Source organism: Synchytrium microbalum (assembly GCF_006535985.1).
Source record: "Synchytrium microbalum strain JEL517 chromosome Unknown SmJEL517_scf0003, whole genome shotgun sequence".
Classification (NCBI taxonomy): Eukaryota; Fungi; Chytridiomycota; class Chytridiomycetes; order Synchytriales; family Synchytriaceae; genus Synchytrium; species Synchytrium microbalum.
The window spans coordinates 1298162-1311719 of record NW_022158352.1 but is presented as its reverse complement, the minus strand read 5'-3'; the positions used below and the strand labels follow the sequence as shown (position 1 = coordinate 1311719).

The following is a 13558-nucleotide window of genomic DNA, read 5'->3' as shown; positions in this document are numbered from 1 at the left end:
CTGGCTACAAGTCGTCTGAAGCTACAACTTTTGGAAGAATCCCTGCCTTCCAGCTAAAACAGCAACCTAGCACCGGCTGAAATTTCTCTGCAGTTCTAACGCAACATTTCTCGTCTTTTCATACTTTCTACTTTCATTCCATCGCGTACTGCTGAAACGTAAAATGCAGTAGTTCTTCTCCTTGAAATGTCAAAATAAAAGTTGGACCCAGTTGAGGGCTGAGTGAGTACACTACTAGAGCCACATTATTTTGATCGTAATCATTTGCCTCTTACCTGCCATAGAGTCCAAGTCTGAAGTGACCTCTGCGCAATAGTCGATTCACAAGCGAAACCACATTGCTAGCTAACTTGGAGAAGCCATTGGGCATTGGATAGAATAGCAGACAAAGCTCGTTTGCCTTATATGGAGGGACCAGAAACAGTGCTCTTCACCATACTCAAGACTATCGTGGTCTACTCGCTTGAACGACGATTGAATGACAATGCCATCTTTTTCGCTGAACGATTACGAGGCTTCTATCCAACTGAAGAAGAGGCCGTCTTCCTAGTCGCCAAATCATACTATGCCGCTGGCAAACCATCGGTCGCTGCCCATGTTTTACGACAACAGGTCGAAAATCACGTCTCATCTGCCTACTTGTTTGCCAGAGCTTGCTTTGATTTGGAGAGATATCATGAGGGTCAAGAGGCTCTGGAACGGGTTCTTGTCGATAATAAAACTGCACAAGTCAGTCATGAATATAGTAAGTGGAATCAATCAATCGAGGATCAACTTGTTCAGACGTGGCGGACAAGAATCAGTTCCTTCCTTCATTAGTAACGTTGCGTGATCTCAAATAGCTAATTTCAATAATTCTAGGTTCAGCGAATCCAGATCAAGCCTCTATACATTGTGTCATGGGTGAATTGTGCAGGTAGACACCTTTTTATCGAATGAAACGAATAGCAACGGAGATCTTACTCGTTATTTTCATATTAGAAACGGCAACAAGAAGGACGAAGCCAGGCATCACTACCTGCAAGCGTTCGAAGCCAATCCATTCTTATGGACGAGCTTTGAACAGCTGTGTAAACTGAATTATCGATTCGGACTGGAAGGTCGGTTCATCCACTTATACCCTTCCTCGGACAAGCAAATACTCACAGAAATAATTATATAGATGTGGAAAATACTACACAACTCGCAGACCTGTCACGCTTCTTCAACGAAGAGAAGTTGTTGGCGTGTTATACTGAGATGACTCGAGGCAGTAAAGTCACAAATCCGATCATAAAAGAAAAGGCATTGAGTGATCATCCACCACGAGTTGGATTGACACCATCCAATCCTCCAAATGGATTGTCTGTATCGAATGTTACTACAATGTACGTATAGTTGTATATTCCTTGTTTTGCTTGTACAGACTGTTAAACGTCTTTATTGTAGATCATTGAGCGATCGTCCGAGACGGACAGCATCTACATCAACATCGCTTTCTCAAACAAGAAGTCGGACCACTGCCAAACCCAAGGTGCATTGTGAAGTGTCACGATATCTTCGTATGTTGGTGCTAAACCGTCTATCCGCAATTAGACTAATGGTACGATTCAAAGAGGTGGCGGTAGCAGCAGTGGCAGTGGCAAATCCAAAGAAACCAAAGATCCTGCGCTAGGAGTGAAGGTAACTTGGAAGATTGCTTCCAAATCGTCGTAGTTTTACCTTTGCTGACTTTGTTACCTCCTGTCAGAAACCCAAAGGAGTAGACATTCGTAAACACTCTCGTCCTCAACCAAGTACACTACGCTCAAGATCCGTATCAGAAGACTTGGTGGAAGATAAAGTCAATGTCGATGAAAAAGAAAAGGAACCAGCTTCAATTGCTCCCCAACTACTATCCGCCAATGAAATGGACACTGATAAACCAGAAGAAAAATTAAATGTTGCGATTCGAGAAATATTGGCCGTGGTGACTAGTATGGCTCAAGCATTCCTCAAACTGTCGCAAAACTATTGCGTGGAAGCAATTGACTTGTTGGAAAACTTACCCATGAGCCAACAAGAATCTGGTTGGGTATTGAGTCATATAGGACAAGCTAGATATCAACTGGGAGAGTTTGTTGCTGCAGACCAAGTGTTTTCAGAGCTCAGGTTGGGGGTTTCGGCATATATGGGTGATGTTTTGTTAACACTTGTTCTAATCGCTGATGTTGGCTAGGAAACGAGAACCATACAGAATGGCCAAGATGGACTTGTACTCGACAGTCTTATGGCAAATGAAACAAGACGTAAAGTTGAGCTACCTTGCCCATCAGCTTGTAGAGTTTGATCGCTGGTCACCTGAAGCATGGTACGTGCTTTGTCGTTTTAATGCAATTTAGCTTATAGCGACTCACGTTTGGGTTTCCTAGGTGTGCTGTTGGGAACTGTTTCAGGTAACCGAGCCAAACAAAATACTTTCACCCAACTCCATAGGATGACGTGCTTTTTCAATCTTAGCATCAAATTTGATCACATGGCTGCTTTGAAATGCTTCCAACGAGCTATACAGCTCAATCCAGCTCATGTGTATGCCCACTATTTGTGTGGAATGGAATGGATGGCATTGGATGATAGTGAAAAGGCACAAGCTTGTTACCGAAACGCCATCAAGGTGGACGACAGGCATTACAACGCATGGTATGCCGGACGAAATAATGATTCCGTGAGAAATGATACCAACCTTTTTAATGCTAGGTTTGGATTGGGCATGATTTACTATCGTCAAGAATCTTACGATCATGCTGAATTTCACTTCCGAAGAGCAGCAACTATCAATCCATCAAATCCGTCGTTACAAGCGTACATTGCCCTGGTACTCTTCCTGTTTGGATGAGCACAGAGTTTGATTGTAGTCTAACATGATTTATATCAACACTATTAGGTCATGCAAAAGACCAAAAGATATGATCAAGCGCTTGCTTACTTTGAAAAAGCAGATCGTCTCGCCCGTCAGCCCAATGTATTGACCAAGTTTCGACGTGCCTTTGTCCTTGTTCTGCTCAATCGTAATCAGGCGAGCTTGAATCTTCCGTCTATGCCCAATTTTGACGTGACTTTCACTTGATGGTGACACACTTTCTCCTTTCCATCTGATTAGGAAGCATTGGACGAATTACACAAACTCGAACTTGAAGCTCAAGGAGAGTGCAACGTGTATTTTTTGATGGGCAAAGTATACAAGCGGTTGGGACAAAACCAACGAGCCATACACTATCTCACGATGGCCCAAGACCATCAGGCCCATGGAAGCACAAACATCATCAAAGACGCAATAGACAAAGTGTCTGATGGCATCGAGGAAGACGACACGTTGTCATTTGATGAGCTATTTAAGAAATTTGAATAATTTTGTACACAATGAACACATATATGTTGCATGATAGGGGTCTCGTGGTTGCTGGTTTGGTGAGATTGATGTTGATCTGGTTTGACGATTTAGATACTGACACCTTCATATTGAGCACAATAATTTCCAACCATTTTTTGCCGTCTCCCACCGCCAACTATCCTAGCACCCTAGTACTGTTCATCGAAACGTGAAAACACGCTTTGACAGTTTCCTTCAGTTTAAGATAGATCTATTGCCTCCGAAGATGGAGGAGCACCACGACTGGGCTCGTACATTTAGATCCTTTGTACCATATACTCAACGAGACTCCCAACGAATCGTTCCAACATCGACAAAATCGCAGCTCCATTTCCCATACTCCTTAACCATTTCACGTCTCGAAGGCATCACTCTCCCTCCAATCATTACAGAATCCTATTTGAATTCAGATGGTCCCATGTCATGTCGTGTCCGTGCTACCTTCTTTGATGTCACATCTGCTCAATTTTATGGCAAGACGTGGGCGTCGCCACGATACATTCGGATACGGAAGGCCAAGACCGTGAATGATGGAGAACGTCATAATGATGGTGGTGATGACGATCGGGATACGGAGGATGGTAGTGAGGAAGATGATGAAGAGATCTATTCTGCAGACGTTGCGCTTGTTGGGAATCGGTTGACTGCTACATTACATGATTTGGTACGGCGAGATTTTCCGTATACGTTATTTTTTGCTCGCTTTGGAAAAATAATTGTTTTCGGTCTTTATAGCACATTTACTTTCATACACCTGTGACGGAACCAGATACAATTATCGTATTGGAATTCGTGTTGCAAGGTAAATCCGGCCTTTGAAATGTCAACAATCCATCGGTCTTATATAGACGGTTTTTTTAGTCGTGAATGGACTTGAGTCGACGTCAATCCTTCAAAACATTGGAATTGGCTGGACATTCATACATCCGTTTGATCCCATGAAGAATGGACTAGATTGCACTCGGGTTTGGTCGGATGCAGCATCTAGTTTGATGGAGCCAGTAGCTAAGCTGTACGGGGACGAGTTGGTCGCCTTTTTTTGTCCACCTTCTTAACTTGGCTTCTCTCCAATATTAGGATGCCAATTTATGTCGGTACACCACGAATGCTACCAGTCATCGCTCCACTATTGCTAGGCCAAATGCTTGGATTTCCTGCTTTGACGCCTATTCCAAGTGCTTTGTGCACCTATAAACTGACCACTTGTCAGAGCCTTCGACATGTTTGTCACTACATTCGTGAGAACGAGTTTATTGGATATGGTGATATAGTGTCTGGAGTCCGATTCAAGGATGAGTACAATCTGGAAGCATTAGAAACTAGTACTGCTAGCTTTTCTCAGGCAAGTGTTCCATCATCGTTTTTAGGTCTCTTTTTTGGGTCGCCAACATTTCCTCCACTGACATAGATCTCAATACGAGTACAACCATCAGTACAACAATTCGAAGAAAATCTCGTGAAGATCGTCGCACAGACATTTTGCGAGACACATCAAATACCACCATCCGAACCATTAGCACCACCCACGATTCTAGAACGACGCTTGAATCTAGGATTTCATAATGGACGTACTTTTCTTACACCTCCTACCACAATCACATTAACACCAGTCATCAATGCAGATGATACGACAGGAAACGAGCTTAAATTCCAGGGGAATGTACAGCTTGACTCGTTTGTGCCGGAGGATAAAGATGTGGTGGTGATAGTTTTAGTTGAATACAAGGTTAATGTTGTTAGAAGCATGCCTGCTGATGATAAGGATACCTCGGCTGCTGCTGTGCGAGCACGAAGAATGTCTATACGGCAATTCGAAAATGCTGGTGTTGAGCAGGTTGTTTTGTTGGGGTGGGCTATATGGAAACCCTTGCATAAGGATGGTATATGATTGAAGTTGTTTTGAAATGGCATTCGTATAGTATCTGACCTTCAGAGCATTTTTTTGGTCTAGAAACTGAAATCAGACAAATGCCATTGATTAACTCGATAGAACCAAATCCGTTCTTGGCAAGCATGTATCGACCTGCTGATTTACTGAATGGAATCCCACCTATGAATGTATCTTTTGTGTTTACTGGAGCTGTAGCACCATCTCCTGGTACGTTTTGTTAGAGTGCAAACCCCAGCGTCACAAACTTTGCTACAATGGCACGCTGACTTTTTTCAAATAGCGAGCTCACCAGTGAGATCCATGTCGCGATCAATGTCATATGGAGAACGACCCAAAACTCCAAAGAGTCCCAGAACAAGATCCATACCTCCTTCTCCGACAAAGGCTGTTCCTATCGCACCACTAATATCACTTCCGCCACCGGCACGAGCAGAACCAGCTTTAGTACCAGAAGCAATGTTTGGTGATCAGGATAGTCTCATGGAACTATCAGGAAGTCTACCATCTCCAGCACCAATGAACGCGGTCTTGTCTTCCTCCTCATTAAGGAGCAAACTGACTCGAGCAGAGAAGGCCCGATTAGCGAGTGCTGGATTTGCACCAATACTGGATTCAGAAGGTCGTAAACCTACAGTGCTATCACTTGATGATGTGGAAGCACCAGTCAACTTGGCTTTGGAGTTACAGGATACAAAGCTGAATGATGTCACCTTGACACTGATGGGATTGTCCATTGTTGATGGTGGTGAGTTCATGATGAAGCATTCGTGCATTTTCAGGATTATTCATTTTTGTTGCTGTAGTAAACGCATCCCCAAATCGTGTGTTTTTCACATTCAAGTTTTGGACGTATCCTCAAGTCTTGACATCGCCAGTCCAAGTATACACAGGAGCACTCCCACCTTCAGAGCGCTCAAAACAGATTCATTCTGATGAGCAGACGAAAACAAATACCTGGCCAGGTATATTTTATTCATTCGAACATGATGGATCCACGCCTGCTTGTACGTTTCGGTTTTAGCATTCATTTGTGCTGCAGAGCGTATCTAATCTAGGCACTACATAATATATAGATCGTCATGCACCTGGATTATCCTTCACATACTCTGGAGATGAGGAAACATCACCAAAGCAAATAGCATCTCGATATGCAGCAACGACTTTCCGACACTATCTGGCGAGCAAGATTTTACAGGTCTTTTTATGGGATGCTGATTCACACATGTGTCTTGGCTCTTGCGATATTGAGCTCAAGTCTGTTTTACGACGTGGAAAAAATGCAATCATGTTTGATGATTCGGTTGCGATTATCAGCTCAACACAAGTGAGTGTACGCAAAGTATGCCTTGCTTTTTGATCGTTTGGTTTAAAATAAATTTTATGTTATAGACGACGGAAGTGGCAGACACAACCAATATGTTGCAAAACAAGGTTGGATCCCTCTTCCTGAAATGGACGAATATTTCACGTAAAGGAACCATGAATTCCATAAGTTTATCGAAACCGATTCTCTATGACTACCATGAATCCATCAAAGTACACCCTGAGGTCAAGAAATTGGGTAGTCGGGTATGAGTCGTAAATTAGATATGATGCTGTATTGGACGGTTGCTCTAACATTATCATTTAGATGCAAGACACCGACCCAGAGCTATCTGAAATGTTGCGTGAAGCCCATGCTGCGCGAGTCAAAGGGCTCGATGCGTCCCGAGCAGCTGAAAATGCTTATGGAGCCGTTTCTGCACAGAACGAAAGGAAATTGGCTAAAGCTCGACGAGTTTTGAGACAGTCTGATGCTACCAATAGCAAATCTGATGCAAATGTGAGAATCAGGAACGATATGCATATGCGATACTCCTTTTCTCCAACTTCTTTTTGCTTGATAGGAAAAGGATGAAGTCTTCCAAACATATCAGTTGTCAAGACAAGAACGTCAACGAGACTTACAAGCGATAGAGATATTCCGTGAAAGGTTTTTGGTGTTATTTGATAAATTGCAATCCGAGAGTCTTACTGACTCTGATACCAACACACAGAAAGAAACGTCTGGTGATTGGTGAAGAACTAACCAAGGAGATTACTACTCACCATACTATTTATGCTTCTCTCGGGCTTGCTTGCTATTTCGAAATCGTTTTCACGAATCCATACAACTACGATGCCAAGTTTGATGTCTCATTCGATGATGCTGAGCTAAGGTCTGTCCCATTTGTCCACTTGGATAGAAGGTTTTTTGTCGTCGCCCTCACATCTTGCAACTTTTCAGAATTGTGTCAAATCCAGCAATGCTCAAGTATCTACGGCGGACATACCATATCATTGCACCGCTGGATAAGGAGCCAGTATTCTCTGTCAAGCGCGACGGTTCTACAGAAATGTTTCTACTGGCAAATGAGAAGATGTCGGTACCGTTTGTGTTTCAGACATTTTGTTCTGCGCAAGCTCGCGTGACCACAGTAAGTTTGTAACTGTTTGCTGCCGTGACAGTAGGTTTTTTTTACGCTGATCACAATCCTGTTCACGGCCTAGGTCTCATTTTTCAATAATGATCAAAAGCCTGTCGCATTGCTTGACGTCCGAGTGATTCCCACTGGACATTTTGTCGATCGAGTGGCACCATTTTTCAGACCAGAAAACGAAGTTTTTAAGAGTGTGCTGAGATTTGAGTCGCCACCTTCAAGAGGTCCTCTTGCATCAATATTGCCTGATGGCATCACGACCATTTATGATGCAGCACATCCAGATGCACGATATCTCAGATGTGGGAATGCGGAAGTATCATGTCAGCTTGGTTCAACTACGATGGTAAGAAGCAAAGAGAACCTTGGCCAAAACCAGTAGACGCTATGAAAGAAGCTCACACAAGCCCATCGACTTGTAGACCAATACTCACGATTTGAGCTTTAAAGCGGTAGTGCAACCTGCCTCAGCTGGTAGCGAGACTCTCTCGATGCTGCTGTTTGATGATCCATTTTTTTTGAGTTTGGTTTGCATTTGGTCCATACCGATTCATGCTTTGCATCGGGTAAGTGAGAGTTTTGTCCTCCAGCAATTCACTTTGATACAAATGTAACTGAGCTATTTCAAATCACTAGTTTGATGTGCAGTGTGTGTTTGGTCAAGAAACCAAGACGCAATTGATCGTGCGTGGTGGAAGTGCATCACGAACATGTCGTTTGTATTCTAACTCTTCGGAAGTTGTGGTAACATTTGTCTTTAGCATTTTTGCTAAATTACTGTTCTGATCTCGCCTTTTGATTTTCGTAGCATGCTACTGGAATGGTTGCTTTACCTGCCCAAATTCTGGCAGAGGTTCCAGTTATTGCTAAACCATTAACATTTGGAGTCAAAGAAGTTGTTGTTAATCTGATGGGTGAGGAATCTTAGCTTATGATTGTTTTCTACGTGTGTACTAACCACTCTTTTTTGCGTTTTTAGATGAACATTATCTGGTCGCCAGCTACTTAGTAGTTTTACATGCTAAACCGCCAGCTATAACGAAGACCTTCGAATTGGCACTACCCCGATCAAAATTGGTGAATAAGGTATGTTCGCATGTCAATATTGGTTATTGGTGGAGCACATTTCAACTTTTTTTTCGGTAGCGCGTGACGTACACAAATCCATATCCAAACAAGCGAACGTTTGTGATTTCAACCAACAGCCCACAACTTCTCACATTTAAAGAGCCAATTCTTGAATTGAAGAGAGAGGAAGCTGGATATATCAAGATGCAATTTGCGCCAACTGGGACTCGAGTCGACACACTGGAGGTTCTCGTGTTTATTGCTGAAGATCGAGGTGTGCTTGATGAATGTATATGTATCAAGATCAAGTATACGGATTGAGGTTTGAGGAAATATAAATTTAATTTTATTAGTATGCTTCTCTTTCAAGGTGTGAAGAACAAAGAAAAATTTCAGTACCTCTGCTAATGGACTCTGAGGCCCGAGCAATACTCAACCTTTTACTTGATAGCTCGCTCATCGCATGGTAAACTTGGATATGCGAGATTGCAATTCTATCAACTACCCTTTATATTCTTCTTTTGTCAAAAAGTATGAGAGATTCTAAAGTTTAGATGGCGATTCGCCAGTCATTCTATATATGAAGTCAATGAATTCTTTGGCTATCAAAAAGAAAGTCCAAATCAGCAAGAAGTTGTGGTTGAATTCATATGTCTGAAGAGTACACTTGCCTGATTCATCTGGATTTTGTTGAACAATCATGTGGCCACACTTGTCAATCCATGTATGTTTGACAAGGTTGGGGAATAATTCGCCGATGACGATGTCCTTCAAACTAGTGAAGACAATGACGCGTTAGTACAACATTTTCATCTGTGTTCAAGATCAACAAGAGTGTTCAAGATCAACAATAGAAGACTTACTCCAAAGTACCATCACTTGGTCTCTTGAATTTGAATTGTGCCACGGGAGAAGCACTACCACTGACTATGTGCACTGGTCCTTTGAATTCAGGAATGCGAATGAAGGACTCGTTGTTGGTGTATCCAGCAAGTGTCATGCTTTCATTATCAGGTGTCTGTTTCAAGACCCATTTGTCCCCATCCTGTCTGAGAATCGAGTCTGTGTAGTCCCACAAGGCCTCGTCAGTCCATACGCTACAAAAAAGCCAATGTAAGTTGAGATGACGATCCTGGCAGAAACAGACACCATTCACCCACCTAAAGTATGGTCGTGACTTAAATCCTTTAAAGGCTTCTTCTCTTGACCCAAACTCGGATCTCCTCCACTTGCGGTTGGGACTACGGTCATCATTTCCCAGTATAGCCATTGTAAAGGAATCAGGGAAACAACTTGGCTCGTAATGGATCATGCCGGCAACGCTACCGGGTCTTAGGATGGATCCAAGTGTCATGACACCTAGGAGCAGAGAACGATGAGACTCAATTGAGTGCAATAAGCTTCCCTTTTTCTTACCTCCACCAAAGGAATGCCCCGCCGCGATCAACAATCTCTTGAATGAAACTGGATGAGCTGGCCAATACACTCGCTCAATGTAATCAATCATGGCTCCACAATCCTTTGAAGCTTCCATCCACGAAATGTGGGCAGGGTACGGCCTGAACTGTGGATGAAGATCGCCAGAGTCTCCATGAGTTTTATGGTCTACGGTGAGATGAAGTAGGAGTTTGAGATGTATAGGTGGCGATTAATATGGAATTCATGAAGAGATTTCAGCATTTGATAGATAGCGATCGGTACTGCTATTCGTCACAAATTACCAAATTCATGAAAGACATACCAAACGCAAACACTGCTTCAATACGAGCTGCCACTTCCGGCTGAGCAAAGATACGTCTGATTATGGGCTGCCAGCATTCTTTTGTTCCTCCTCCCGGATGCGACAATAAGATGCTCAACCGTGTATGATGTCCGTTTACAACAGGGGATCTGTAAATGTTCATTGCCAAATCAATTGTGGCAGCAGCTGAGGGTACTACGACCCGTTCATAGTCCAAAGGCGCTGGTCTAGGAGGAGTGGCCATGGCTTTTATATTGCAAGTGCGAGTTTTGATGTTCGTGGTGTTTTGAGCAACAGCTGGAACATTGGTTGATCCTTCGTCATCGCAAGTGTTGGAAGTGTTGGAACATGGTAAATCACGTAGATTTGGCGTTATTAATCCTTGATCCTTGAATAGGTCGGTGGATCGTTTGAAAGTTGACGTTGTATCAAGCGTTTCCTACCATCTACTTCGCATCTTCAGAAAAGTCGAGTGCAGATAACAGCAGGTATGTAAAATATTCAAATCATGAGCAAGAGCGAGTCGAATCAATATCAGAACTATTACTAATAATCATTTATTTACTTGCTAGTCCCTTCAGTCCCTTAGTGTCCATCATGGAAGTCGATGAAGAATCCAAGATGGAAGCGACAACAGAACCAGTCATTGTCGTGCCCATGGACGTCGATGCCCAGACAATTCAAGAGTCGGCAGATGTAGCCAAGACCACAAAGAGAAAGATCCAGGATGACGAGGACGATTTCAATGCTGATGATCTGTTTAAAGAAGATAATAATCGCAGCAATGTCAAGCTTGGTGGAATGGCTGGAGAGGCAATGTAAACTTTGCTTTGGTGATCATGTAGAGTCATATTCCTTTAATTGTGGTGAACAACAACACCCTTTCAATCCCACACAGAAAATCACTGGATGCTGGATTCTCTACACTGATCAAGATCTTTTATCAACGAGTGTTTCCAGTAACTGAATTCTACAAGTGGTTGAGTTACGGAAATGGTACGTGTAGTTCGCAAGTTCGTAGTTGAACAAGAAATCACACTTCTTGATCCTATCGTAAGATAATAATTACGTGGTTGACCTGACCGCTTTTTGTTGTTTTGAAATCTAGTGCAAAAGAACTACTTTCCAAATCGTGAAATCAGTTTTGCATTTGAGAATGATGTCGTTGTTCGACACTTGTCTTATGCAGATGCTGCTGAATTCAAGACTGATCTCGTCAAAAACAGTCCAGCCAAAATTGATATTGGTCCTGTCTACAATATGCGGGTAGATAGTCTCATTTGTGTACTACAACCATTGAAAGGCATGTGTTATAATTCTCCTTGCTTTGTTGTCATCTAGCCCAAAGACAAGAAGACTGTTCGCAACAATGCATTCCACGCGCTTGAACGTGAACTGGTGTTTGATATTGATATGACAGATTACGACGACATTCGTATTTGTTGCAAGTACGTTTGCTATTGGATTTATCCAACCTTCGAAACATTTGAAATCCTGTATACTTACATAAAAAGCTCAAACAACAAAGGGGAGCCGATATCTGTCACAAGTGCTGGGACTTTATGACGATATCCATCAAGATCATTGATCGCGCCATTAGAGGTCTGTACCTTGCTGTCCTCATTATTAATTGATCTTTTCCAAAAACCTATGTTTTTTTTGTGTTTTAGAGGACTTTGGGTTCAAGCATCGAATATGGGTATACTCTGGTCGTCGTGGTGTCCATTGCTGGATTTGTGATGAACGAGCTCGAAAGTTGAATGCAGAATTACGAACTGCCATTGTCAAACATATTGAAGTGATTAAAGTAAGTACCGCAAAGAAACCATAGGTGCAATGAATTTCCACAAGTTTGCCTCACCATTGCGTTAAAACTTACTCTGAATCCTTTTTTGCGCCTAGGGTGGAGAGCAAATGATCAAGAAGGTGAATCTAGGGTTTGGTCCATTGCATCCAACTTTGGTGTAAGTAATATATACAATTCAATGCTCCTTAGAATGAAGTTGCTGACAGGTTATATGTTTGGAACGTTGTAGACCAGCCATGAGAATCTTGGAAGAATACTTCCCAAAGACATGTCTCGTCAACCAAGACATTCTTGGCACACAAGAGAGTTGGAACAAGATTCTCAAAATGACGAACGATGAAGGTATGCAAGACAGTCAATGCCTCTCTGTATATGCTGTGGTAATAACTGCACGTTTTAAAACACACAACCTTCCAAAAAATAGACATGCGACGAGAGTTGGACGAACTTTGGCTCAAACATCCAAAGCTTACCAGTAAACAGAAATGGGAACAATTGTTGGATGAATACGAGAAACGAAAGGTACGTTGCGTAGTGTGGCGAATATGCGATACAGATCGGACATTGATCCCGTTTTATCTACTCTGCTCCAGGGCAGGAAGATTGCAAGCGCTTTCAGACGTGATGTCATGTTTCAATACTTGTATCCACGTCTGGATGACAAGGTATCAACTGGTGTTAATCACTTGCTTAAGAGTCCTTTCTGTGTACATCCCAAAACAGGTATGTATACTCGACCATTCTGCGTCAATTTATGGTCAGACTTTTCACCCTCTCGACTTTCTCGTTTTTGACGACAATCTCTCCCAGGACGTGTCTGTGTACCCATCATACCTGAAGAATGTGAATCATTTGATCCTCTCACAGTGCCAACTCTACAAACATTGGTAGAAGAATTGAATTCTGGTGGCCCTGATGGTCGACCCAGTGTTCCACCATCATTTGCTCCACATCTCGCACACTTCAAAACCTTTATCAAAGGAATGGAAGATGAGATTCGTGCCTCGTTGAGAGCTAAACGTGTTGATGAGGACAAGAAGCTTCAGTTCTAGAGATTCGAAAACAAACAATTGATGCTTTGCATTGTGTCAATAAAATAGTAATGAAAGGTTTGCCGTGCTTGTGTATATAAACAAAACATTCACATATGAAACATTATATAAATATGCGAAAAATGCAAAATGCTGTTGCCGGCGTCTGCACT

At 42.5% G+C, this 13558-nt stretch overlaps 3 protein-coding genes across 3 annotated transcripts; all 3 read left to right on the top strand.

The window, feature by feature from the left end:
- Nucleotides 1–405: 405 nt before the first annotated feature.
- SmJEL517_g01116 (uncharacterized protein) lies at nt 406–3367 on the top strand (the record flags this gene model as incomplete). Its single annotated transcript, XM_031167044.1, has 13 exons — nt 406–745; nt 862–916; nt 982–1100; nt 1163–1367; nt 1429–1513; nt 1576–1662; nt 1730–2130; nt 2198–2329; nt 2391–2414; nt 2479–2658; nt 2716–2833; nt 2903–2980; nt 3119–3367. The coding sequence occupies 13 exons, from the start codon at nt 406–408 to the stop codon at nt 3365–3367; spliced, it is 2073 nt and encodes a 690-aa protein (XP_031027135.1).
- Nucleotides 3368–3614: 247 nt separating this feature from the next.
- On the top strand, nt 3615–9127 carry SmJEL517_g01115 (uncharacterized protein; the record flags this gene model as incomplete). The annotated part of the gene is made up of 20 exons (XM_031167043.1): nt 3615–4052; nt 4124–4190; nt 4250–4400; nt 4466–4736; nt 4797–5268; nt 5340–5486; nt 5560–6024; nt 6083–6283; nt 6353–6603; nt 6669–6848; nt 6910–7101; nt 7166–7251; nt 7316–7477; nt 7546–7735; nt 7809–8084; nt 8161–8304; nt 8375–8482; nt 8547–8652; nt 8718–8824; nt 8885–9127. 20 exons carry the CDS (start codon nt 3615–3617, stop codon nt 9125–9127), a joined length of 4257 nt encoding a protein of 1418 aa, XP_031027138.1.
- A 2017-nt stretch (nt 9128–11144) lies between these two features.
- On the top strand, nt 11145–13406 carry SmJEL517_g01114 (uncharacterized protein; the record flags this gene model as incomplete). The annotated part of the gene is made up of 11 exons (XM_031167042.1): nt 11145–11365; nt 11446–11543; nt 11656–11813; nt 11889–11995; nt 12076–12149; nt 12218–12354; nt 12450–12511; nt 12584–12696; nt 12779–12876; nt 12948–13077; nt 13165–13406. The coding sequence occupies 11 exons, from the start codon at nt 11145–11147 to the stop codon at nt 13404–13406; spliced, it is 1440 nt and encodes a 479-aa protein (XP_031027137.1).
- Nucleotides 13407–13558: the final 152 nt, after the last annotated feature.